The 26,178-nt window shown below is 40.0% G+C and overlaps 1 protein-coding gene across 2 annotated transcripts in view; it reads right to left on the bottom strand.

The window, feature by feature from the left end:
* KAT6A (lysine acetyltransferase 6A) overlaps positions 1–26,178 on the bottom strand; it is a 97,196-nt gene that overhangs the window by 28,709 nt on the left and 42,309 nt on the right. Inside the window, exons 3-8 of one of the 2 annotated variants that reach the window (XM_064477425.1) lie at positions 18,930–19,038; positions 15,019–15,134; positions 14,372–14,453; positions 11,985–12,120; positions 10,353–10,669; positions 7,933–8,051 (exon numbers count right to left, since the gene is read on the bottom strand). In XM_064477425.1, coding sequence (XP_064333495.1) covers positions 7,933–8,051; positions 10,353–10,669; positions 11,985–12,120; positions 14,372–14,453; positions 15,019–15,134; positions 18,930–19,038 — 879 coding nt within the window. Of the gene's footprint in view, positions 1–908; positions 1,630–7,932; positions 8,052–10,352; positions 10,670–11,984; positions 12,121–14,371; positions 14,454–15,018; positions 15,135–18,929; positions 19,039–26,178 lie in introns of those variants that run through there. The other variant, XM_064477426.1, reaches the window with a different exon arrangement.

Below are 26,178 nucleotides of genomic sequence, written 5' to 3'. Positions count from 1 at the left end.
GGAAAATGGTGCTGGTAGACTCGCTCAACTCAGAGTTACCACAACCTTCAATTTGTTTAAAAAAAAAGTTGCTATCTGTGAAGCACAATAAAATAAGGTATGGCTGTGTGTGTGTTATGTATATAACATATGATATATATGCATGTATATTTATCATGGATACTCTATAAACATGAACTGACTTCTAAAAAAAAAAAGCAGCTAGAATTTAGCCTATTCAAACACAAGAATTAATAACTCTGCAAAGGAACAACCAAAACTATCCTTCAACTTTATGCTTTTAAAAACCACTGATATTTTTAAAGTCCCTTGCTGGAGCTCATGACAAACACACACATACCGCACCCCACAACAAAACTAAAAAATCAGAGGTTTCTATTCACTGTTTTCATATAAATTCATTTAAGGAAGAAGCCTCTTCACCACAACTCACTTGAGAACTCTCCCTGGTCTTTCTAACCATTTGTTTTTATAAAAGGCCAAGGGACTTGGGTTTCGTGCTGGAACACAGCCAGGTGAAACCTCACCTCTTCCTTAGACACCTCAAAACAAAAGACAAACATCTATTAGTCGCATACATTATGTTGTGACACCAAGGAGTAATGGGGCTCTTTCAAAGGCAAAAATCATAAAGAAAAACACAAGACAGGATTAAAGTAAGATTTTTTTTCATTTCTCAAAACCAAAAAAGAACTTTGCAAAAAGGTTTTAAACACACTGTTCTTTAAACTACGCTCCAGAATCAAGTATTCTAATTCATAAAGGAGTATCTTTTAGCCTATGTTCATAGCTCAAAATAACAAGAACAGTAGCACAGAAAATATCTGAATAACCAGCATCAGAAACCCACTCTAACTCCCTGAGCCAAGGACCAAACAGGAAGGAAGCACAGAGGCTGAGAACCGCACCTGCTGCGGCCCCGCCTGGCGCGTGAGCGCTTTCCCGTCCGCTGCCCGGCGCTCTTCCAGGTGGATGCCCGAAGTGAAGGCAGACACCCAGCTCCAGTACAACTGTTTGCACATCACCGCGACTGAGAGTCTGTGTAAAACTGGGCTCACGGCAGACTTGCCCTGCCTTCCCCCGTCCTCGCCTCTCTGCACAGTGAGCTGCACTCCTCCACCACCTCCACCAGCTCCACCAGCTCCAGCTCCCTGGGGACAGCCAGCCCCCAGGGCCAGTGTTTCCGCAGTTAACAGAGGCCCTGTGTGGTGAGGAAGCCACAGCTGCGCCACCACCTCTCATTAACCCAGTCCTTGCCAAACTCAAGCTGTCAAATCCGAATTACAAGGTTATCTTTGCTAAGTCATTTTATTTTTAAATTTCAGTCAAAATTTCATTAAACATGCAGCTTTCCAAAGTAGCAGGGATCTAACATAATCAAGAGTACAAAGTATGTTTTTTAAACTTTTAACTCAAGTCCTGCCGCTCTGTGCCCTCCTCCTCATCTGAAATGCCCAAATCTTTAAAACATAACATATATTCTGGCCCAAAATGGACTTTTTAATCTAAGAAAGGGCACTATATACACTAGTAGTTGGGCTAAACCAAAAGGTAACTCTGAATAGGCCTATTCTAGACAATGAAACTTTTATTGCTAGCAGCTTATGAGAAGACTGTTACTCTTCTGCAAAAACTCCACTTCCATTGAGTGACTTCTTTTCATTTAAATTTTTTAATTTTTTATTAATAGACTTTATTTTTTAGAGCAGTTTCAGGTTCACAGCAGAACTGAGCAGAAAATACAGTGAGTTTGCACACAGCCCTCCCCACCATTAAATGACTTATTTAATTCCAGTTTTCAATATACAGACACCACTCTTGCATACAGAGACCCTCCCAAGTCCAGATCTGGTACAAAATGAAAATGACAACTGCTGTAGATACAGCCCCGCTCCCTCCCTAACCTTCCTTTTCCAGTCCCCCGGGGAATGACATTCCGAGGTGGGAGTGGAGGGTAGGACTGTACCCTTGTTATCAGTATGAGAACGTGAAATGCGGGGAGAAGACATATCTTTCTGGTATTTGAATATTTTCCCATAAAAACGTATAATAAACAAGGATTCTGTTCATCAGGGATTAGAAGTTTTACATGATGAGAGAGATGTGTAAGAATGAGTCCAAGTGCTGCACAGTGGAGAGAGCACGGACCCCAGGAGTGAGGAGAACTGAGGTGTGGGGTGGGACACCTCCACACAGACCGCGTCTCACACTGTCCTCGCCTTAACCCCCGCCATCCACTCCTCACAGGAGGAAACAATACACCTGCTTTATACATAGAAAAACAACAACAAAACAAGGCTCAGAGAAGTTAAGAGGCAAAGGACTCCAGGACAGGAACAAAGAGTGAAGTACAAAGACAGAAAAGAATAAAACAGGTACGACGCATGACAGGAAGGATGGTTAACCCTCAACCAGTTAATTCCCGAATTTCAAAGGTTTTTTTGAACTGGAACATAAAGTTTTCCAAAGAAATGAAGCTACACGTCCACAGCCTCTTATCCTCTTGGAACAGAATGTGCTTTAGAATCCTGAATTTTTCTCATGTTAGAGAAGTATTACATATGAAAAAGGATATGTGTATGTATTGCATGACTGGGGCATCGTGCTGTACATCAGAAACTGACACATCGTACTGGCTGTACTTTGATTTAAAAAATAAAGTTATTACAGTACATATGTGTATCTTAAATCAAGAGCCCCAGTAGGATGTGGGACAACACTCCATAACGAGGTACATTTAAACGGGGTAAGTTAAGAATGTATGTAGCCTCACATCAGTTCAGATCGTGTTTTGCCAACAACTGAATCAGGGTTAAGCGAGATCTTAATGTAAAATGAGACGATCTTTTTCATTCTCCAAAAAAGACATACATACAGGTGCCAATAAGCACAAGAAAAGATGCTCAACATAATCATCAGGGAAATGCAAAAGTAAACCACAATGAGATACCACTCACACCCATTAGAACGGCTACTATCTAAAAACAAAACAAAACAAAACAAAAACCAGAAGATAACAAGGGTTGGCAGCTATGTGGAGAAACTGAAACCCTTGAGTGTTGCTGGTGAAAATGTAAAATGGTGCAGCCACTGTGGAAAACAGTATGGTACTTCCTCAAAAAACAGAATTATGTGAATCGGCAATCCCACTTCTAGGCATATAGCCGAAAAAGCTGAAAGCCAGGACTCAGTTATCTGTTCACCCATGTTCATAGCAGCATTGCTCATTATAGTCAAAAGGGAAGCAACCCAAGTGTCCACTGATAGATGAATGAATAAACAAGGTGTGGTCTATACATACAATGGAATATTATTTAGCCTTAAAAAGGAAGAAAATTCTGATATATGCTACAAAATGGATAAACCTTGAAGACATTATGCCAATAAGGCAGACACAAAAGGACAAATATTTTACAATTCACTTATGTGAGGTCTACCTAAAGTAGCTAAATTCAGACAGAAAGAAGACTGGGTTGCCAGAAGCTGGGGTGGGAGAAACGGGGAGTTACTGTGTAGTGGGCATCAGAGTTTTAGTCTAGGGGATGAAAAGCTCTGCAGATAGACGGTGGCGATGGCTACACAATTATGTGTATACACTCAATGCCACTGAGCTGTATGCTTAAAAATAGTTAAGATGGTAAAAGATCCAAACCACCGTATCTCTTACTTGGATAATTCTAACAGCCTCCTAAATTCTCCCTATTTTTGTATCCTGCCCCTTCAGTCTACACAGAAGCCAGAGTAATCCTGTTAAGACCTATAATGGAGCATGTCACTCTTCTGCTCAAAATCTTCAAGGGTTCCTACCTCACTCAGAGTAAAAGCCATAGTCCTTGCAATGGCCTAGAAGACTCTACAAAATCTGGCCTCCCGTTACTTTTCTGTCCTCTCAGTTCCAAATTTCTGTTCTCACTGGTACTTACTCGGCTCTAACCGCACTGGCCTCCCTCTACTTCCTTGACCAGCCAACTATAAATCCTGATTCAGGGCCTGTGCACTTCTGCTCCCCTGCCTGGAGTCATTCCCCGACACCCGTATGGTCCATTCCCTCACGCCGTTCAGGCTTCTGCTAAATGTCAGACAGACAGCTCCTCAGCCAGCAACGCAAAACTGCGCAAATTCAAACTCTCCCTCAGAACTCTCTCTCCCTGCCCAGCTTCTCTCCCGTCACTACCACACAGGATACCATTTACTTTAACCCATTCCCACCACAACTAAACTCTAAGCTCCTGAGGATAAGGATTTTTTTTTTTAATCTGTTTTGGTCACTGCTGTATCTCCAGTGCCTGACACACAGTACCCAGTACTCAGCCCTATGAGTTGCTAAATGAATGTTATCTATGACAAGAACTTCAGCTATTACCTCTGGAGTTCCATCCAGCCCCTGTGTGCTGATAACCTGGCAAATCTCCTACCCAGAGCCCTCCTGACCTCCACGTCCATATGTACAGGTCTGCAGAAGCTCTAAATTTTAGAGTTCCAATTGTGTAAGCATGGTCTCTCCCTCCATCCCCCAAAGCTCCTCTGCCCACATACAGTATCATCATCTTCTCAAATGAGAAGAACACCGTGAATCTACAAGGTTCTGCCCTCTCCTTCAACCCCAGCTCCCAAGCCCACACTCTGTCTTTTCCATTCCACCAAAGTCTTCCTCACAAACTCTGCCTACTGCAGCTTCTCCGCCTCCACTTCTCACTCCGACCACTGCGATCACTGGGCTGGCAGGTGGCCCTGCGCAGGGATTCTTCAGTGCACTCTGCACTGGGTCACCAGAGCTGAGTTTCTAAATGCAAATACAATCATGCCACCCTCTTTGAAGAAAATTCTCCAGGAGCTCCCCGGGAGCTGTGTGAACTACTTTAAAGGGCTACTGCAACTAGAACAGAAAGTACAGACTCCCTCATATGGCCCGCAGGATCTTCTGTGGTCTGGTCTGCACTTATCTCTCAACCTCATCCCTTCCTTGAACCCCAGCCAGAGAAACCACTTGCAGCTCCACGTGTTCAAGACGCCTTCTCACACCCACCTGTCCTACAGGAAACGCCTTCCTCCTCTCATTCAACAGTTAGCTCCTACTCTTTCATCCCCCCCGCTCACATATCACCTCCTCTGTGAAGGTTCCCCTGACACCCTAGACACCCGCCTCCCTGTCATTCTCACTGCATCATCACACACAGCCTCTGCAGCAGCATTACACCGAGAACTAGCACTTAAGGGTTACGGATGCGGAGTCAGGCTACCTGGGTTCAAATGCTGATTCCAATACTGAATAACTATATAATTCTAGTTAACAATAATCCTTCAAAGGCTTCAGTTTCTTCATCTATAAAATGGATGTAAATACTGTAAAATGAAAGTAATAACAAGGTTTTATTAAATGCAAAAAATGGATACATAATGCTGGATGTAGTACCTGGAACACAGTAAAAGTATACCTGTGACTAATCACACGCTTCAATTATTTGTTTATGAATATCTCCTCACCTGGAGGGCAGAGACGCATTTTCTATTTATTTGTGTATTTCTATCACCTGCCACAAAGGTAGCTAGCAGAAACTCTGATTTATCTAACGCTCACTACATGAATGACACACTGAGTGGTTTGCAAATATCAATCCATTTAATCCTTTCAACAAACCTATTAAGTAACTTGGCTGACCAGGTCACTCAGCAGAGATAGGATTTGAACCTGCATAGGCTATTTCTAATACCTAGGCTCTTAACTGCTATCTTAATAAATACTCAGTAAAATGTTGCTAAGTTGTCAAGTGAATGAACTCAAAATACACCTTAATATGTGACTTATAATTAATAGGTAAATGCCTTAAGACACTAAAACAGGCCTCTACTTTCATCAATACCTATTTCATCAATACCCCTAATTTCATCGGTACCAAGGAGTAATCACTCCAGCAACAGAAAAAAGCAGTCAGGGTGACACCTTAAAATCCCAGGATGCTAAAACTGATGTCCTGTCACTAGATTTCAAAAGCCTCTAAAATCCAGCCCTACACTAAGAGTTCAATATATTTCTTATCAATGCCCAACAATGTTCCACTCAAATTCAACTACCTCTCAAATTGAACTACAGGCAGCCCTTGCTTTGCACGGTGCCATGTTAACTGAAACATATGCATATCAAAACTGAGATCCAATCTCAGCCACTGCAGAGTGGACAAACGCATGAAGCACAAGCACGATTCTGATATGCATGTATTGCCACCAGCACCCACCAGGGCCACACAAAGCCAGGACTGCCCACCTGTAACATGTTCATAGGCAGCCACTGTGTTTTCCACACCATCTTCACAGTATGACCTGCACACAGCAGGCCCTCAAAACCTCTGCTGACCTAACGGACCCATATTCATTGCCTCTTGTACTAATACAGTATAGACAGGATAGTGGACGAGACAGGGGTTTTTGTCTTTTTTTTTTTTTTTTTTTTTTTTGCTATAAAGAACATTACAGATACAGCTGGTGAAATTTGAATAAAACCTCCATATTAGGTAACATACTTCATTGATGTTAAATTTGATGACTGTATTGTGGTCATTTGTAAGAATGTCCTTGTTTTTAGGATAAATACACAAATAAGTAGGAGGAAAAAGCATTAGCATTATGTCTGCAACTTACTCAGAAAAAAAAGTTCCTAAAAAGCGAAGAACTAACTACTCTCTCCTTTGAAATCTCACTGAATACCAAGTAAATTTCTAAGCCAGTACCTGTAATACTTCATTTTACTTATTGTCAGGAAAAGAATATGCCTTCAGAGCATAAGCGACTTGCCCAAAGCAGAAGTTAGTAAACGACAGATCAAGGCTTGAACCCAGATCCATCTGACTCACAGTCAATACTTGGTTAAATCACAAGGCAATGAAATGCTGAGTAAACACCGGCAGAATATTTATATTGTTGTTTTTATTTTTCAAAAATACTCATATAATAACCTACACAAACAATCTATTCACCAATGGGTCATATAATAACCTACACAAACAATCTAATCACCAATGGTGTAGTTTCACCTACACCAGAGGAATCCCCAGAATCAGCTTATAAATTCTTACTTTTGATAAGAGAACTCACCTTAGTTACCCAGTCAGTTGGTGGAGAAGATGAAAGATAAACATGATTTAGAAGCGCCTTATGACCTAGCCCCGGCACTTCTCCAGGCTTATCTCTTACCATAATCTATGCTATGCATAACCTAGGTCTTCATGTTTTCTCTCACTTTCAAATCTTCGCACTTCTGTTCCTTCTGATTACCCCATTCCTTGTCATCCTGATAAACTCCTACACATTCTTTAAGAGCAGCTCGGTGTTTCCCCACAATGAGCCCCCCTCTGACCTGCCCAGGCAGACATGTGTGGGGGACATGCCTGCCCCCACACTCCCCAATCCCACGTATGCTAGAACTAGCCTTCCACGCGAATGAAATCGTGTATTTATACTTCTCTCCCAGACTGCAGCCGGAGGAATCCTGTTATTCACTTTGACGTCTCTAGCATTTGGCATATCAGTACGTTCTTTTTATGCATCACAAAGGATTAAAACAGAAGCATTTAATAAAGATTTCTTCAATTAATGAATATGGGTGTTTCATCACTTGGGAGAGGCTTGATGTTTGTTTGCTGGTTGGTCAAATCCTCAACTCTTCTCCATACATAAGACAGAAAATAAATAAACCAAGCTCATTTAATACTAGTAGTCAAAGCAATGTGTTCATCTGCAAAACCAAAGCAGTTATCCTGGGTTTGAAAGGAACACCTCAACCAGCAGAACTCTGTATACTCACAAAACACATCTATTCGCAGATCAGAGGGATAAGTAAACCGCTGTTACTGCTTTACCCAGAGAATTCATTTTAATTAGCCCTTTGTTTCCTACCCATGAACAAACTGACTGTCCAACCTGGATATTTAACTTTACCTGCAGTGCTTGTTCTTGGATATCACGAAATAATTCCATATCTTTCTCAGTCATGACTTCCTGGTTCCCAAAGAGCCGTTCCTCACTTTCTTGTTTGCCATCCCAGCCATCCTGATTGTCTGCACATAAAGAAAGGGCTCACATGTTATTAATACTACCCTTAGTTTAGTATATGAACTAGAAAACATTTCAAGACGCTTAATATTATTTATGCAACAGAGAAGAGAAACACACTGAACTGACTCCTAGAAAGATATTAGTCAATAAAGAATATGTGCATATTATATCTGCCTTATAATGAAAATCCTGAATTGACTTAAAGCTTCTTTAAAATTGTACATAAGTAAATTTATACTTCATTAAAAGAGATAATATTTCGGTATATACATACATGTAAAAGCAGAACAGGAAAAAGGTCTGACATGAGTTTAACATGTCAACGTGCAAATATTTGCTTTTTCATTCTTTGGTAATTTGGAAGAAGTTTATGCTATAGCAAGACATAATTTCCATCATTCTGGAGCAAAACAGGGAAATTCTGCTCCTTTTAAAATTCTCAATGATTCTGCAATCTTCCTAAGGCCAGTACACTCTCATCTCAGCAAAAAGATAACCTTTGAAAGAGCTACCTTAGCAAGTATCAAGTACCACTCCCTCTCCCCACATTCTGGGTGCCCTTCTAAAGCACAAATTCCAAAACCTGAGGACCACAGACAACAATCCTCTGGGTGAGTGTGAGAAATTATAATAATCACCCACTAAAGGAGGCACCTTCCTCCACTGGGCAAAGAAATTAGTGAAAGGAGTACTGGGGAATTAAGTAGATCATAGTTCTGCATGTGAAGATGACACTGATAATGGCCTTGTTTCCTCTCTGTACAAGTGTGGCTGAAAAGGCCAATTACTGACAGACAGCTCTTTTGCAATCGATTGCACATACAGTTAGTCATTTAGCGTAAGAAGAAAAAGTAGCGTAAGAAGAAAAAGGACAAGGCCTCGCTCTTGACAAGATTCCTAAACTGGAAAATACATATACAACCTAAAGCTACTACATGCCTTTAGCACCCCCTAGTGCATGGCATAGCGGGATGCAGGCACAGATCCAGCAGAGCGGCAGCACCGTCTCAGATGGTGCGGACGGTTCCTTAAACTCTACGATTCATCAAGAGGGCAGAGCCAAGTAAAGCAAAAGCTCACACCAATGCCTAAAGCTCGATGCTGGTTCTCCATATACGTTATTCATTTTCTCTAATAATTTCTATTTCTAAAACTTTCCAGTAGATTATTCTAATAATCCATCTCCCCTGAAATGGTTAATTAAAAAATACCTTTTATTGGGATCGGCTGTATGAGTCTTCCCTTCTAAGTCTAACCTAAACGGCCTGTGTATTTCCTGAGATAAACATACTCAGAGTGGAGCTTATCTACAGCTGATAAAGACGTGAAAAGTACTGAAACGCTTAAAGAGTAATTAGCTCACTGCCACTCTGGTGAAAAGCCAATCATACAGCATGGGGGGAGGTGACAAGGATGAGGATTTTCTCTCCTGCACTGGACCAATCAATTACAGAAGTAGGAATGAGGAAGCAGTGGATTCAGTCACCAATGGGACATTCAGGGGAAGGAAATCAAAGTTAAGACATTCTCTTGCAGCAAATGAGACATTGTATTCTGACCCTTGTGACCCAAGAGCCCATCTCGCTCTTCTGCTCTGCCCGGAGCCCTTTCTGCTTCCTTCACACAGTTAGGCTCCTAAACTCACCAGCAATGGGAGTAGCTGTGATTATCTGGACGGCCACTCAAAATTTTCTCCTGTAAGTCTTCTCCACACATGTGTTTTACTCTGAAAACCAGGGAACTTAGCCTGATACATAAGCAAATGGTCTGAAGCTGTGGTTCTTTCTTTCTCTCTTTTTAAGTGTAATCCCTGTAAAATTACAACTGTATTTGCCAAGATTTGAAGTAGAAACATTAATGACCTTATCACATTTGCATATAACTTGGCCTCTGACTTATGCTCAGATCAACAGCATCTTATCTACCCATACTCCTTCCAATTTCCTTCCAGGGATAAATGAGCATCATGATGTGCATCACATGATTCATTTTATAACTTATGAAATGTAAATTCATCTCTGATTTACCAAACTTCTGTAAGCAGATTCTTTGTGGTTCTACCCAAAAAGCACCTTCTTTTGTCTAAAAGCTCCTACTTGTCTATTTTTCCAACGTCGTCGCTGGCTCTAAATTCTTGCCATCATTAACACCTGAGTGCCACCTAAATACATGTCTTTAACGGGTTCTTATATTCCATAACCAATTTTTAACACTCAAATATAAATCTATTCCAGATAACTAGCGCCATTCCAAATAATACACTCTGGGAACACTCCGTGTTTCGGAGGGGACAAACGTTTTACCTGCGGGCCAATCCGAAGTGCTTGATTTCCTGCTGCCCTTCTTCCTGATTCTATATTGCTCCGAGTAGTCCACCACTTCCCCTCGGGGCTTCCGCCCATCAGGGGAAGGGGTAAAGAATTTGGTAAGGCCATCAATGAGCCCTTTGGTTTTCTTGTTGAACTTCAAGGGGACACTGCCGTCTCTGCAGAAGTCCAAGCCATCTATCCGCTCTAGATATCCCTCTTCGGATGACGATGCTGACTGGCTGGACAGAGTGATTTTACGTTTCCGACCCCTTCCAGGGCCTGTTCGAACTTTGCTGAAGGGACTTTTTGAGCTAAAGAATCAAATAGGGAAAAGGGAAACTATTAAAAAGAAGTCTTTATAAGGTTTCTATTTCATATACAACACATGGTAAATAGCTTACAACTGTATTTTAAAAATCTATGTTGTTAAGAATAATGCATAAACTGTAAATATTGTATGACTGAGAAGTAATATTATTAGAAACATTTCCAGGAAGCCTGGAAAACAATCCTAGGCCAGGAGTCAGAAGGCATATCTGAGTCGTAATCCTGCCACTTACTAGCTATACAGCTTGGACAAGTCCTAGTCTCCTTACACAACAGTGTCTTCATCTGCAAAATGGGAGCTGCACCAGAGAACAGCGAAGACCCTTCCGGGTATGAAGTCCTATGATCTCTGCACCAACTCAGAGTTATACTTTTACCCCTAAATGTAAGGATGGGCTACTCTCTTTAAGTCAGGAATCAAAAGATCATTTTATGGGAAAACTAAAGCTTGATTTAAGATTTAAAATATGAACTACAATACTGGTTCTGTGTATTTCAAGCTGCTAATGTTCATTCATTTCAGTTAAATCACCTTCAAGAGAGTCTTAAGTGTAGAAGAGGTGGGGAAAATTTGTGAGAATAAAGAGAGGTTTACAGGTCTACAGAATTTTACATATTATCAAAGGTAAATTACTACAAAGATACTCCAAAAAAGAGAGACAGAATTAGCTGCTGAATCTTGCCCCACCTACTCCAGACATAGCCCAGTTTTTAGTCCACAAGAGATAATTATATTCTTCATTTCTGCTAATAGATGAAAAACTCACATTATTCTACATCAGGACATAGAAATGGGAATTAGCTATGACCTCAATAGAAGCTATTCAGTGATTTGTACACCTAACAGAAATAAACTATTGAGACTACATCAAAAGAGAAATCTGTGAAATGCTAGAGTAACCATTTTTTCTTGCTTGCTTTTTAGGTAGGAGAAGCAATATAAGGCAATGGTTAAGAGCCAGACTACTGGTGTTTTAACCTCAGTTCAACACTTACTATGAACTATGCAAGTTAACTGCTCTAAGCTGTCGTCTCCTCCTTTGAGAAATGAGAGCAACAACAACGGGACCCAGTTCACGGGGCTGCTGGGAGAAGCGAGTGCTTAGCATGTGTAAAGCACATACAACAGTGAGTGCCTTGGCACTTTATTAAGGGCTTAGTAAGAGTTAGCCGTGATTATTACATACAAGTGCCAGCTGTAGTAACTGAATTTTCTTCCATAGAGCAAACAAACGGGTCCTGCACTACAGCGAAGACGCTATACCCCTCCCCCCTCACCTTGCCACAAGTACAACTTACACCGTGTTTTGTTTCTTTAACCTGTTTTTGGGGCGTCCTATTGGGTTAGCATAGCGCCGTTTTATCTGCGCCGCCTTCTTCTGTAGAAGTTTCCGTCCTTTTTTCCTAGGTCGACATATTTGACATATCCACATGCCTACAAAGAAAGAAAATTCCACACAAAAGCATGATGAACATAAACACGCTGAAAGAGCTCAGATACTCTGAGCCAGGAGTTTTAACCTCCTTCAGGTCAAGAACTATCATTTGAAAATCTGATAAAAGCCCCTTAAAAAAATTAACACAGAAACATAAACACACCAAATTCTATAAATACCCTGAAGGCCACACATGGCTGAAGTCCACTGGCCCTCACCTTATGCCCAGCACCCACATCCTGGCTCTGATTACCCCTCTGCAAGAAAAGAAGCCAGGTTCCCACCAAAGAATGGCTGATCCCAGCACGGGGACTGGGAAGATACAGGGTAACCTGGAACACCCCATCATGCCAGAAAATAAAGAAGGGCTCAAAAGATGATGAAGGCATGTCCAAGGACATTGGAGTCAACTTGAAGGAGCTTCCAATAGCCAAACCTGGGTCAAGCCAAGCAAAAAAAGAATCATCCCAGCAATGGGTTATAACCCACAGAATAAAATAAATACAGCCAAGCCCGTAACGATATAAATGATTGATCAAATAAATAAATGGGAGAAAGGGATCACTCTGTCTTAGAGCAGAATTCCAATTAGTATATGTAGAAGAAATGACAGAAACAGAAAAATCACCATTATGCAAACAAACAGCACAGTAAAAACTGGTGCAAGCAAGAATTAATGACGGATGCTAAAGCTAGTGGGCAAAGCAGGAAGAGAGTAACTTTCAGGTGTCTGTCAAGTTTCTCCACTGTATCAAGTGACCCAAGTTAACATCACTAGTAATAAGATGTACAGTATAGTACACCCCTGCTGCAAGACTCTGAGAAGGGCACACCTTGTCAAACTTCACAGCCTCAGCCTAATTGTGATAAAGCAAGACACCAACCCAAACTGAAGGATCTTCTACAAAATACTTGACCAGTATTCTTCAAAAGTTTCAAGGTCAGGAGAGACAAAGTCTGAGGAATTAACACAGACTGGAAGAGAGTAAGGAAATATGATAATTAAACATAATATGAGATCCTGGATTGGATTCTGGACCAGAAATTCAAATAAGGTCTGTAGATGAGTTAATCGTATCATAGCAACGTTAGATTCCTGGTTTCAGTAAGTGTAAGATGTTAACATTAGGGGAACTTGAATAAAGAGCACAATGAGAACTCTTACTATTTTTACCACTCTTCTATAAGTCTGAAATTATTTCAAAACAAAATGTTTCCTGCTTTAAACTGCCATAAAACTTCTTTTATGTGCATTAAGTACAAATGAATGATATCGTAAGAAAATCTTTATTATCTTGAAGGATTCTCAGAAGGCCTTTTGCCCAGATTTCGAGTAAATGGGAGAGGTAGGAAAGAAGGGTATTTATTCTTCCAACACATCTGAATGTAAGACTATTCAAAAGGTAACAGTCAATAGAGTGGCACAGAGGGACTCATGTAAAATCCTACAGTGGAGAAACGTGGCTAGAACCACAGCTGAGTCCCCTTCCATCAACAGGGACATTTTCTTCTAACCAATATTGACATTTTCTAGTTTCTCCGTAACTATTTTACTTAAGAAACCTGTAAGTCACAAAATCAGAGTTCAAAATGGAATTTATGATAAGACAAAGCAGGGAAGACTCCCTGATTTTTTTTTTTAAAGAAACTACAAGCATATGATAAGATGGAAGTCTACACAACAGGAAATTATATCCAACTAAACAGCTTTCAAAGAACATGAGTCAAAAAACTAGAATAACATTATTAATCTGTACTCTTCTGATCTCAGCACTTATTTGTTTGCAAATTATCTTATAAAAATTTTTTAAAGATTTTTGAATAAACCAGAGATTCTAATAGCTTTAGGCCTCTCAAAAGTGATGAGCAGTGATAGAATCAGCATGACCTAATACAATTTCACTTCTCCCTTTTAAGAGACAGATATTTCAAAATGTCACGTAAAGCAAGTATTTTGTAGTCTAGCTACAGGACCGGCAAATATTTACAAACGAACCCCTTCACCCTCCCTGGATGCTTAAATATTGAAGACTGAGGAAAATAATAATAAACCCACAGCACATAAGAATGTTAAGAAAGACTGTCCCCGCCTTTAAGGTGACAGCTCTCTTTCCACTTACACAACCCCAAATAGAAAGATAAAAAAACAAAACAAAACGAATCATCCTTTCATTTTAACAAAGTAGATTAAAAACAGCTTTCACTAACTGGCCCCTTGATATTGCCAGCCTGACTGCAGAAAGCATGTACCTTTTGGCATCCGGGTGAGTGGCGGATCACAACATTCCATGTGAAAGCCTCGGTCACAGGAATCACAAAAGAGCATGTTATCCTAGAGGAGAGAAAGACAGTTCCGCGTAACCTTGTGAAACAAAAACACGCCAGGATCGTGGCTTCGTCAAACCACCTCGTAAAGGAGATGACTTCTCATGATGATAGAAGTTTCCTTAATTTGTATCAGATGGGTAAATGGACAGTGTGAGCTAGCAGAAAGTTATGTTCCATCCATCTTTACAAAGAACTACAGTTTATCTAGCAGCCAGATAGAAGCTAACTTTAGTCTGTTTTAATAAAAAAGAAAAAAGGATGACTGTAGTTAATATACTAACTGATCACTCGTAAATGAATATTCCATATCACTCAAACTTCACAAGTATTTCTTCAAAGTAGCTGGTCTGTCTGCAAACACATAATTAAGGTACTTTAGAAACTACCTAGAGATCACCCAAGTGCCCGTGAGCAAGCATCCTAAACTAATGATGTGTAACTCGAAGCTACTGTTCTAAATTCTGCTAGACAACGTGACTGAAAAATAACCAACCATACTTAGAGGACAGTGCCAGATGTACATGCCACTTCCAAACGCAACATTCACACCGGAAGGCAAAGGCACTCACTGCATTTTTGCCCTGATCGCGACAGGAGCTGCACGTCTTACACTCGATGCACTGCCACCGTAAGGCCTTCACTCTAACCGTGAGTTCAGGGGAAAACTTTAAACAGGATGGATGACCTATTAAGAGAGGGAAATTCACAAGTGAAACAATCAAGAATCGCTTTGTAACTGTAGTGAGGACTGATGTAGAAAAAGGCAATTATCTTAAATCAAAACATCACGGAAAACAAGATGCTCTCGGAAACCTGCCGTGCGTGTGCCATTATGACTTGGTCCAATTCAGTTTTACTAGTGCTAAACAGAATGTGGTACATCCCCAACTTAATTATTAAAAGCTCAGCAACTCCGAACTTTTATTGAACCTGCACTAATTGAAGCACTAAACTGTGTGCCCATGCTCATTGGTACAGGAATACATATTAGGCCTGGGCCATTTCTATACACGTTTCAAATACACAAAAACTGCTTACAACTGTAACATCCTAGGATATGGAGCTATAAATATTTTTCAGGAAAAGGATTTTGCATTTTACCTTATACCCTTCTGTGCTCTCATTTTTCAAACAATAACGTGTTACTTTTATAACTAAAAATATATCTAAAAATCCCATCATTTCAAGTGAGCTGCGTGCTCATGATTTAAGGCACTCAAGCTAAAACTAAAACGCAAGCAATACTGCTATTATGATCAGAATTAATAGGAACAGAAAAAGATGTTTCCTCTCCCAGGAGTTAGTATCAGTTTGATTCTCAAAAATTCAGTGTCGCCAATTTGCCCTTAACTCTGAAAAGATCTGTCCCTTTCCTCTAAAGGTTGGTTATGTTCACTTGTCTTTGGTGAGAGAGAGGGTTGGCTAAATTATCTTCTCTCCTCTCTTTTCTATTCCTAAATAATTTTCCCTTTTAGGAGATGGTAAGAAGTTCACCACAGACACGTTACTGACATTAAAGGAAAAAGGAAGAGGAAGGTGTAAAAATCTCATTCATCACCTCATCCTCTAAACAGCCACTTCCACGTCTACTACTTTTCCTTTTCACACTAGCTAAAAGCCCTTGAGTGGTTTTAATTATAGGGTATACACAGTTCTGTTTTGCTTTTCTTCATTATTTTATTCAAGCAAACCTTATATTTACATTCCTTAAACTGATTATACCCCACTGAGTTGACATACCATGACCTACCTGACCACTGCCCTCTGTAGACATTTACTGCTCGTAGAGTTACTAGAACACTACAGTAAGTTATTTCATGCTTAAAGATTCTTTCCTTTTAATTCCTTAGAACAAATGCTTGAAAGTGCAGTTGGTAAATGAAATGAAATAAACATTTTTATAGCTTGAGAGGCAGGCATGCCTTGCTAAAACATGCTCCAAACCCTATGGTATAACATCCAGTGCCACCAGCAAAGCATAAATACTGCGCTGCAATTCGGTCAGTTCTAGCTTTGGGCTCTCTCATCTTTCAAGTTTTGTAAAAGCTATAAAGTGACACTTCACTGCTGCTGTGATATGCATTCCTGTTGTTACTTGGGTAAAACACCATTTTATGCGCTCAACTATCAACTTTTTCTCATACAAACTGCCTGTTCATAGACTCTGCCCCTTGGACTTTATGCTGAGAAGTGTAAACATGCTCTTTTTACTTTATAGCTTTCGGCCCTTTGCCACATTTAATGCAATTGTTTTCCTCAAACAATTCTTGCTTTTTAAAATTTGGGGCTTTTTAGTTCTCAGTCTGGAAAATATCAAACTTCATACACTTGGCTACAACCATACTTTCCTCCCTGGTTCTGGTGAGAGCCAAGCTCTAAGCAGTCCTCCAGTGGTTCCTGCCTCCTGGCAAGAACACCACGTCACACTCTTGTGTGACCCTCCCACACTGAACAAGGCTGATCTATGTGACTAGCAGGATACTGCTGAAATGCCAGTGACTCCTCAGGTGAGTATAAAAGATACTGCAGATTCCACCCCACTCCTTCTCTTGGACACTTGCTTGGGGGAATCCAGCTGTCCCATGGGGACACTCACGCAGCCCTACAAAAAGGTACGCAGGGCAAAGAGTCGAGGCTTCCTATCAACAGGTGAGTCATCATGGAAGCCTTCAGACATGACAAGAACAGGACCTGAAATCCTGACTGCAGCCTCATGAAAGACCCTAGGTCAAAACCACCCTGGTAAGCCACTCCTAAATTCCTGACCCACAGAAATGACAAGAAATTTAAAATGTCTGCTGTTGCTTTTAGCTGCTAAGTTTTGTAGTCATTAACTTCTATGGCAACAGATAACTAATAGTTATTTATTCTACGAGTTCTTTATAGTTTTTTTTTTTCTTTTTTGGTGGTGGTGGTTGCAGGGGGGTATCAGGCTTATTTATACATTTTGTTTATGGAGGGACTGGGGATGGAACCCAGGACCTTGTGCATGCTAAGCACGCGCTCTACCACGGAGCTACCCCCTCCTCTATTCTTTAAAAGTTCCCTCTACAGTAACAGTTTTCAAAGTATGCTCTTTCCTCTTACAGAAACTCGGACCACCTCAAACACAACGCATCCCGGAAGCGGAGGGCTGTAACACAACCGTTCTCCTGCCCCCGTTTCATTCCAACTACCTAGAGCAGATTCATTTTTACCTGTTTTATACAGTTGGGTTCTCGTAAGATTTCTTAAGGGTTCCATTACTAAAATAGTTTGGAAATCACTACATTGTATGACTTGCCATTTTATTTTTGTCTAATCTACGATTTCATTGTTTTATTTACATGTGAAATCCATTCAGAACTCATTTTGGTTTGTGGTATTATGCTGGATATGGTCACTTAGCATTCAAGATCCCCTCCCACCTCCTAATGCCTTCTATACACAAAAACAGAAAAGCTAAGAACTGTACTTCCTAGACTCCCCTGCAGTTAGGCTCCAGACATGAACTCTATCAACTGGATATATCTGAGTGATTACTGTAAGGTAGAAGTGAAGCCAAGACCATTTGCTTCCTGGTGCTGACTGTTTTCTAATGATAAAGGTATGAAAAGGCCAGGATCTACTTGTCACCTTCACGGCTTTCCAGAGGCAGTTGTGATGATGGCCAGACGCAGCACTTCAGTGCCTAGCCCAGAACTCCATGGTTCCACAGAACCTCCCGCTTCCAGCTCCTGTCCCAGGAATCAGTCCTCAGAGCCCTGCCCACAGCTTGCCTCTTCAGCCCTTCCAACAATCTCACCAAAACCTGATTCTAGTATTACTCCTTTTCTCTCTAAGTATATAGTATGTTTTCTGCTTTCTGGACTAAATCCTGATTGGTACTGGTGTAAAACACTGAACACTATGCCAATGAGCAAAGATACTGCAAAGCCTTTTAAGTTCTTAAAATGTAGTCCAAGAATATCTCTGGAATTGACAAATTAGAAGGCTCTTTGCAGAATCTTTTTTAGAGCCCAGAATTTCACACAGCTCACGAAATTGCAGTGTCAACACTTCACTTCCCAATGTGACATATGTAAGTTTCTATCAAGGAAAACAAATCTGTTATCATCCTGGTTCTATTCATGAAGCCTTGAGGCATAAATCAGGAAAGATAAGTAGTGATTATTAAAGAAACCAGCAATAACTTCACACTGATTGCTGTGATTTGCACAGATGTTTGAGAGTGAAATATAAAGACCAACAGAAAAAAAAAAAGTCTACAGAAAGCTTTTTATTGAAAGAAAAACACAAAAAACGAAGGCCTGATTTAAGGTAACTGAATAAAACATTTCAGCCACACACTTAAACCCCTCCCTCATCTAGAGGCTCATCTCGGTCACCCAAAACAGAGGCAAATTAAAATCTTACTTTCTCAAGGATCAAGGACACGAACTCAGACAAGCATACTCCTTCCTGACAGCAGCGGTCGGAAGGGACACAGAGGGTCACATACCACTGTTGCCACAGTCCGCACAGGAGATGAGTTCCTCCGGCTTCTTTTCTCGGTTTTGTTCTTTTGTACCAAGACAGAAACTACAGATGGGGATTGGTTCAGCAACCGGCTATAAAGAAAAACACAATTCACTCAGGTACTGGTACTTTTGTTTGTTCAGTATTAATATAAAGACATTAAAATTACAGTCTTAAATTCCTTCGAGAGTTACATATAACTTTAAGACAACTGTATCACTGCCCTAAATTTCCAACTAAGTAGGTGAGTTTTTATGAAGCCTGCTCTGGCTGGGACCTTAGAAATGGTCCTTGTTGTGACAACTTTGGTTCCCAAAAAATCACACCCCAATTATGTTGGTCACTTAGAAACTGAATGACACAGTATGGATTAAACAAAGCAAATCCACCACCTACGACTGAAAAACTCAACTGAATTAAGTACAAGAAATCACAGCATCAACCCTTCAAAGGTGTGTGACATAGGAGAGAAGTGGCAAGATGTACAATATATAATAAGCACAATGAAGGGCCAGAGGCATGGGGTGCTATAAGAGACAAACGGTAAGAGCTCTGTACAGACGGAAACGATAAATTCCAATTGTGGTTTGGAGGAGAAGGGTTAACGAAGAAGACAATCTGTATCACGTGCCAGTACTTAACACATATGGGTTATGGGATCTTAAGAAGCTTGTCCAAGGACAACAGATAGTACTGTTAAGAGCAGGTATAAACGTAGGTCTCCGTGTTCCTCTACAGCACTGCGCCCTCATCCTCGAAGGATGCAGAGAAAGGCAGTGCAGGTAGCACAAACAAGATGAACTTGGGTTTGCAGTCCGCTAAGGGGTAAAGGATATGGTTTCTGCAATAAGCAGGGGTGAGGGTGGGCGGGGAGGGGGACTAGACCAGGGCCTTAAGATTGCCAATGAATGTCTTGTAAAGAAGCTGGACTTTATCCTGCAGTAAAGAACAGAGAGTTATGAACCAAGAGATGATCGACTGTATTTGGGAAAAATAATTCCAGCAGGAATAACAAAAACAAACTGGGAAAAACCTAAAGATAGGTAAACATTTCAACAGTGACTGCAACCGTCTGGTGAAGACAAGGTAAGAACTTGAACCTAAGCGAAGGGAATGGAAGAGAAAAAACAGCTACAGACTTAGAAACCAACTACTTGTGCAACTGACAGAAAGGGAAATGAATTAAACATGACTGATTAACCGAAAAGATGGTGAAACCATCAACTGTGAAAGGTAAGTCATTTTACAGGAGAAAATTAGGAGTCTGACTTCAGATGTGTTTAGCTAGAGGCACTCTCGGTCAAGTCTCAACTATTTATGCTAAGCACTGTGCAGGACAGAGATGCAAAGCCCTCAAGACGCCTTCATTCTACAGAGGAGAACAGATGAAATGTCTGTAGGTACCATGACAGACAGAAGCATTACAATGGGAAACAAAGGAGAAGTGATCAAGCAGGGGAAGGTGGTATCAGGGAAAGGCTTGAACTGGAGTTATTTGACAGGCACGCCCACCTGATGGAGATGTTCAAAGAAAATATAGAATCATATGGAATCAGGTTTGGGAGGAGGAAGGTATGGGTTTAGTTTGAGACTTACTGAGCTTAAAATGGCTAAGCATAGCAATGCCCATGGACATGATACAGGGATCTGGAGTTCAAGAGAAAGGTTGATCTGGAAATAAAAATCTAAAAGTCACAGACAGTTAGCCCTCCATATCCGTGGATTCCACATCCTTGGATTCAACCAACCTTGGATCCAAATCAGTTGGTTGAATCTGGCAGATACTTCAGAACCCACAGGTACCAAGGGCTGACTGTACGTACCAAACGGCATTAAGGCCATCAGAGTGATGAGTTCTCCCATGGAGACCAGGTGGAAAGAGAGCTAAGGTCAGAAAACCAATATCCAAGTGACTGGCAGAGGGAAAAGCCTGAAAAGGAAATAGGTTAATCAGAAAGTTGGGATGGTCCATCAATACAGAAAATGTCCAACACAAGCAAACTAACAGTGCTGCTCAGCCAAGAGGTTAAATGAGAGATGAACAGCTGGAAACTGTCTTAACAACTGTGGCTGTGGTAAAGACAACCACATCCTTTCTTTAAAAGAGAATATGAAAAACAACCAGGGAGTAAAGTCAGGAAAGACTTCATCTAGGAGAAGAAACTTGGACGTAAACTCTAAAGAAGGTGTAGAAAGAAAGCAAAAGCACGCTCATGAGGTTTGAGCTTTATGCTGTAACCTCTAAGTACCACTGGAAGGCTTTAAGCAGAAGAATAATATGGCCAAGATTTATGTTTGAGAGAAGTCACTCCATAAGCAGTTGAAAATGGATCGGAAGACCTACAGTCTGTAACCCAGGCCTGCACTAAGGCACTGACAAAAGGAATGGAGACGAGAGGTAAGAGAGATTTAAGAGAAAACTGGCCAGAACTGATGGCTAATTGATTTGGGGTAGGGAACACAGTAAGGAAGATGGAAGCCCAGAAAGACACCATTCAAGAAGTGAAGAGGCAAGCCACGGAACAGACGATACTAACACACATTTTACTAACAAATGGTTCATATCCAGTATATACGAAGAGCTCTTACGTGTCAATAAAGAAAAAACAGGTAACTCAATAGAAAAAGATGCAAAAGACTTCAACACATACTTCACAACAGAAAATACATGTATTAAATATGTAAGTGGCCAATAAACATAGGAAAAGATGCTCAATCTCATTAGCCATCAAGGAATCAGATCTTCAGGAATGACTAAAATTAGGAAGACTGGCAATATTAAGTGTCACTTAAAAAGTAGAACAAGAGTCAGTCTCTCACACTGCTGCCAGGAATACAAATCAACAAAACTACTCTGAAAACCACTAAAATTAAACACAGGGACACCAAATGACCCAGCACTTCCACTCTCGGCTATATACCCAAATGAAGCACATACACACAATACACAATAAAGCACACACAAAAGTGCTCAGAGAAGAATTATTCCTAATAACAAAATTTACTCAAACCAAAACTACCTAAATAACTGGCAATGAATGACTGCACAAATAAAGTGTGCTACAGCCATACAGAAGACTGACCAGTAATGAGAATAAACAGTGACAGTCAGCAACAATGGTGAGTATCACAAACAATACTGAATGAAAGAACAGACCCAGAAGAATACATACTGTATCATTTTATTTATATAAAGTTCAAAACAGTTCTAAACTGTTCTAAGTCAGAATAGTGGTTACTTTTAGGGAGAAAGGAAGAGGTGATGAGTTGGAAAGGGACTTTGGAGGTACAAGAAATACTATTTTTCTTGACTTGGATGGTGGTTTCATGGATGTTAAATAAGAATTAACTAAGGAGAATGCTTAAAATGCACTTTAAGTGCAGTTTTCTGCATGCATGTTTTAATTAGAAAGTTAAATTTAAAGAAATGAACATCTATGGGGTATGGTACTTTTGGAACATTCTGAAAGAGACCAGCGGTGACTTAGACATTGGGGTTTGAACTCAGAAGAGAGAATAGGTTAGAGATGTAAAAGACATGAGTGTACAGGTGGTAAGTGACAATGCCCAGTGAGAAGGTGGAGCGAGGCGGGGTGGGGAGAAGGGGCAGCAGGTAAGGGAGAGGGGTGGAGAACGTGATGAAGTCTGAATGGAGGAGTGGCAACATCTAGATGCATCAGAGGAAAAGCAGACCACAAAGGACCAAGAGAGAACAGAACCGAGAGAAGGGATGATACAAGAATTTCAAGAAGCAGAGAGCAATCAACAATCAATGTTGGGAAGATAAAATAACTACTGGATTTCACAACTGAGAAATAGCTGGCGACCTTACTAAGAGAAAGCCCTCTACAATTAAAAAAAAAAAACAAAAGACAAAAAACAAAAAACAGTGAGAAAGACTAACACTAAATTGGGTTCACTGTAAGATTTGAACCTGAAATGTACTGGGGTTGTGATATTCATAACATTTTCCAAGTAAAACTCTACCAGCTGTTTTCAATTATCCTGTATCACAAAGATAAAATACGAACTGATAATCCATGAATAAAATCTTTTAAAAATCTGTGTAGATAGACACAGTATGCCTCACTTATAATTACTGTTCTCAGAACTGTCCAAACCTAGTCCTTATGTATGACCGTTCTCACATCTATATAAAGTAAACCAGCTTCTACAGCTAATAAAACAAGAAAAACGTTTGTAGCAAATGACTTTACACACCATTTAACACAGCAGCCAGAGTGAACCAGTTAAAAGGTAAATCAGAGCATGTCAGTTGGTGCCCCAAACCCTCTATCCAGCCCAACGGCTTCCATTTCAGGTTAACTCCAAGTGAACCAGTAAAGGCCTGTGGGACCTGCGCCCTGACACATATACCCATGATGACCTCTGACCTCCTCTCCTAAAGCTCCCCGCCTCGTGTGCGATGCCAGCTTCCTCGCTCGCTCTTTCTTCACAAGTCAGACGTTCCAGACACGGGGCCTTTGCTTGCTTTCTTTCCATCGGGAATGCTCTTACCCAGACCCTTCAGATCTCTACACAAAAGTCACCTCCTGGGGAAGGCTTTCTTTGACCACGCCGTCTAACAATTCAGAACAACTCACCAGTCGCAGTAATTCACATCTTTCCTTCCTTGCTTAATTTTTTTCTCCTTAACTCTTTCCACTAATTAATATATTGTCTGTGTATGTGTATCTTATTATCTGTTACCCACAGATATAAACTCCATGAAGGTTCTAATTTGTTTGTTCAGAACTGTATCACTAGTACTAAGAACAGTGCCTAGCATACAAAATGCATTTAATAAGTGTTATTCAATACATTAATTAAGTTGCCTTGAAAAGCTAGAAATAAAAATAAAAATAGAATCTTAGCAAAAACAAAGAGTTGGTTACAAATTGGATAAAGCTGTGCACAGCTCAATGATTATCTTAGTAATATAAAAATGCTCTACTGTTTCCAAGTAATCTCACCAAGTAATTTTATGGCCTCAGTAACTAAGATTTCTGCCATAGGTACCCAATGCCATTCAATATTCCAAAAGTAGGGGGAGATTTGTGGCAGGAGGCACTTAGATTCTACCTGGTGTCATGGGTTGCCCTAGGCTGCCTTAAACACCACTTTTGAGATCTCCACAATAACCACTAGATGGCAGCATTGAGGCAAATACACAGATGCACCCACAAGAAGGCAGAGGGTTAAGTTAGCATGTTGACTTGAGCTTTTGGAACTAAATTTGAAAAGACAAGAACGGCAAAAATTTGGTCCAATGACCACTACTACATGAGGTTTATACCATGAAAGAAAATAAATTTTAGACACAAGCATTTAGAGTATCTTAAACATAATGACATTTTCTACATATTGATATATCTGAGATGTTCTCATACCCAATTTTTATTTTTTCCAAACTTGTCTTTAATTTTTTAAAGCCATTATATACTTACCATTGTCTCCATTTTCTAATATCTTCCGAGGGTATCAAATCCACTTTTATACTGTCTCTATTTTTAAATACTGACATAAAAGGATAATCAAGAATCTGCTTTGTTGTATGTAATTATTTCTAATTTTTCAAGGCTGAACTGAATGATAAATTCTAGAATTTGTGACCACTAGAATTTTCAAGAGAAAAAAAGTACTTTTAATCGTAGACTTTTGATTTTAGAAACCTCTAAGAGATCAGGGCTATCAGGTAATAGAGATCTGTGACTTCTTAAGAGCTACAAATTCTCTCAAGTTTTACGACCACCGGAAATGATCGAGACAAGTTAGCAGAGCCAATATTAACAGAGTATGAAAGAAAAAAATAAGAGTATGAAAGTACATAATTCATGTCAGATTCCCCAAATACTCAAACATGCACTAAACAATAAATGATGGTCATATCATTCTTCCTTATACTTAAATATAAAATACCTATAAAGCGCTATGAAGACATTATTAAAAATATGTGAATATACGTTCAACTATAACTACTGCAACTCACTTTTTTAAAAAAATCAAGTGGTAAACAACAAAATGACAAATACTGTGTGATTCTACTTATATGGGGTACCTAGAGCAGTTAAATTCACACAGACGGAGAATAGAACAGAGGTTACCAGAAGCTAGGGGGAAGGGCAGAACGGGGAGTTTAATGAGTACAGACTTTGAGATGATGAAAAATTTCTGGAAATGGATAGTGGTGATGGCTTCAAAACACAGTGAATGTGGGGGGAGGGTACAGCTCAGTGGTAGTGTGTGCTTTTAGCATGCATGAGGTCCTGGGTTCAATAAATAAACCTAATTACCTCCCCCCTCCCAAAAGAACAAACAAAAAAGTAAAGAAATAAAACAAAAAATAAAATAGTTGGACAAAAAATCATTTTTTAACACACTGTGAATGGACTTAATGCCACTGAACTGTACACTAAAAAATGTTTAAAATGGTAAATTTTGTGTTATGTAAATTTTACCACAATACAAAAATGAACCAAAAAACTAAATGGTGTGGATTTTTCATATTCTCACAAGTCAGATGGTTCCAGTAATAGGTCAAAATTAATGAAGTTGAGAAGCAAATACTATAATCTGTCTTCATCTTGAAAACCTGTATTTTTTAACTTCCTATGGAACCCCTTATGTTAGACTTAGAAATATAGTTTTAACTCTCCCCAACATGAAAACGTTTTTAATTAATAACAAATTCTGGCTACTGAATTTAAGCATTAGCCATTTTATTCTCACTGTACCTACACCAAAGCTGGTTACCTTTTAATCCAATTATATAAAAACAGCTCACCCTTAGGCCTTAATAATTTTCTTGTACGACAAGTCTAAGAAATAAAATCTATCAATCAAGCACCACTCACTCTCAAAGGAAAATCTCTTTCTGACCACGTGTGTCTGATCCAGCCCGGCTATGAACCACATAGGCTCCTTTCAAATCTGCCCACCAAACTTCTCTTCCTTACTTTTGACTTTTCCTCAAACTCCAGGTTTCACATACCCCTCTGACTTCTTCCAGTGGTTCTAAGGTATTCATCCTGTCTCTTCTTCTCTCACAATTACAATTAAGTAGAGTAAGTTTAACAGCAAATTAACTTTCTTCAATGGGTATTTATTTCACACAACTTGAAATGCAAGTAATTTCCAGCTGAGATGTCATTTATTGGTTGATAATATCTACTGTTGAAGTACTATTATGCATAATAAAGCTAAAAGAATGGTTCTATTATATATATTAAGTA

The sequence above is a fragment of the Camelus dromedarius genome, chromosome 22 (genome assembly GCF_036321535.1).
Source record: "Camelus dromedarius isolate mCamDro1 chromosome 22, mCamDro1.pat, whole genome shotgun sequence".
Classification (NCBI taxonomy): domain Eukaryota; kingdom Metazoa; phylum Chordata; class Mammalia; order Artiodactyla; family Camelidae; genus Camelus; species Camelus dromedarius.
This window is presented reverse-complemented; position numbering and strand designations above follow the sequence as displayed.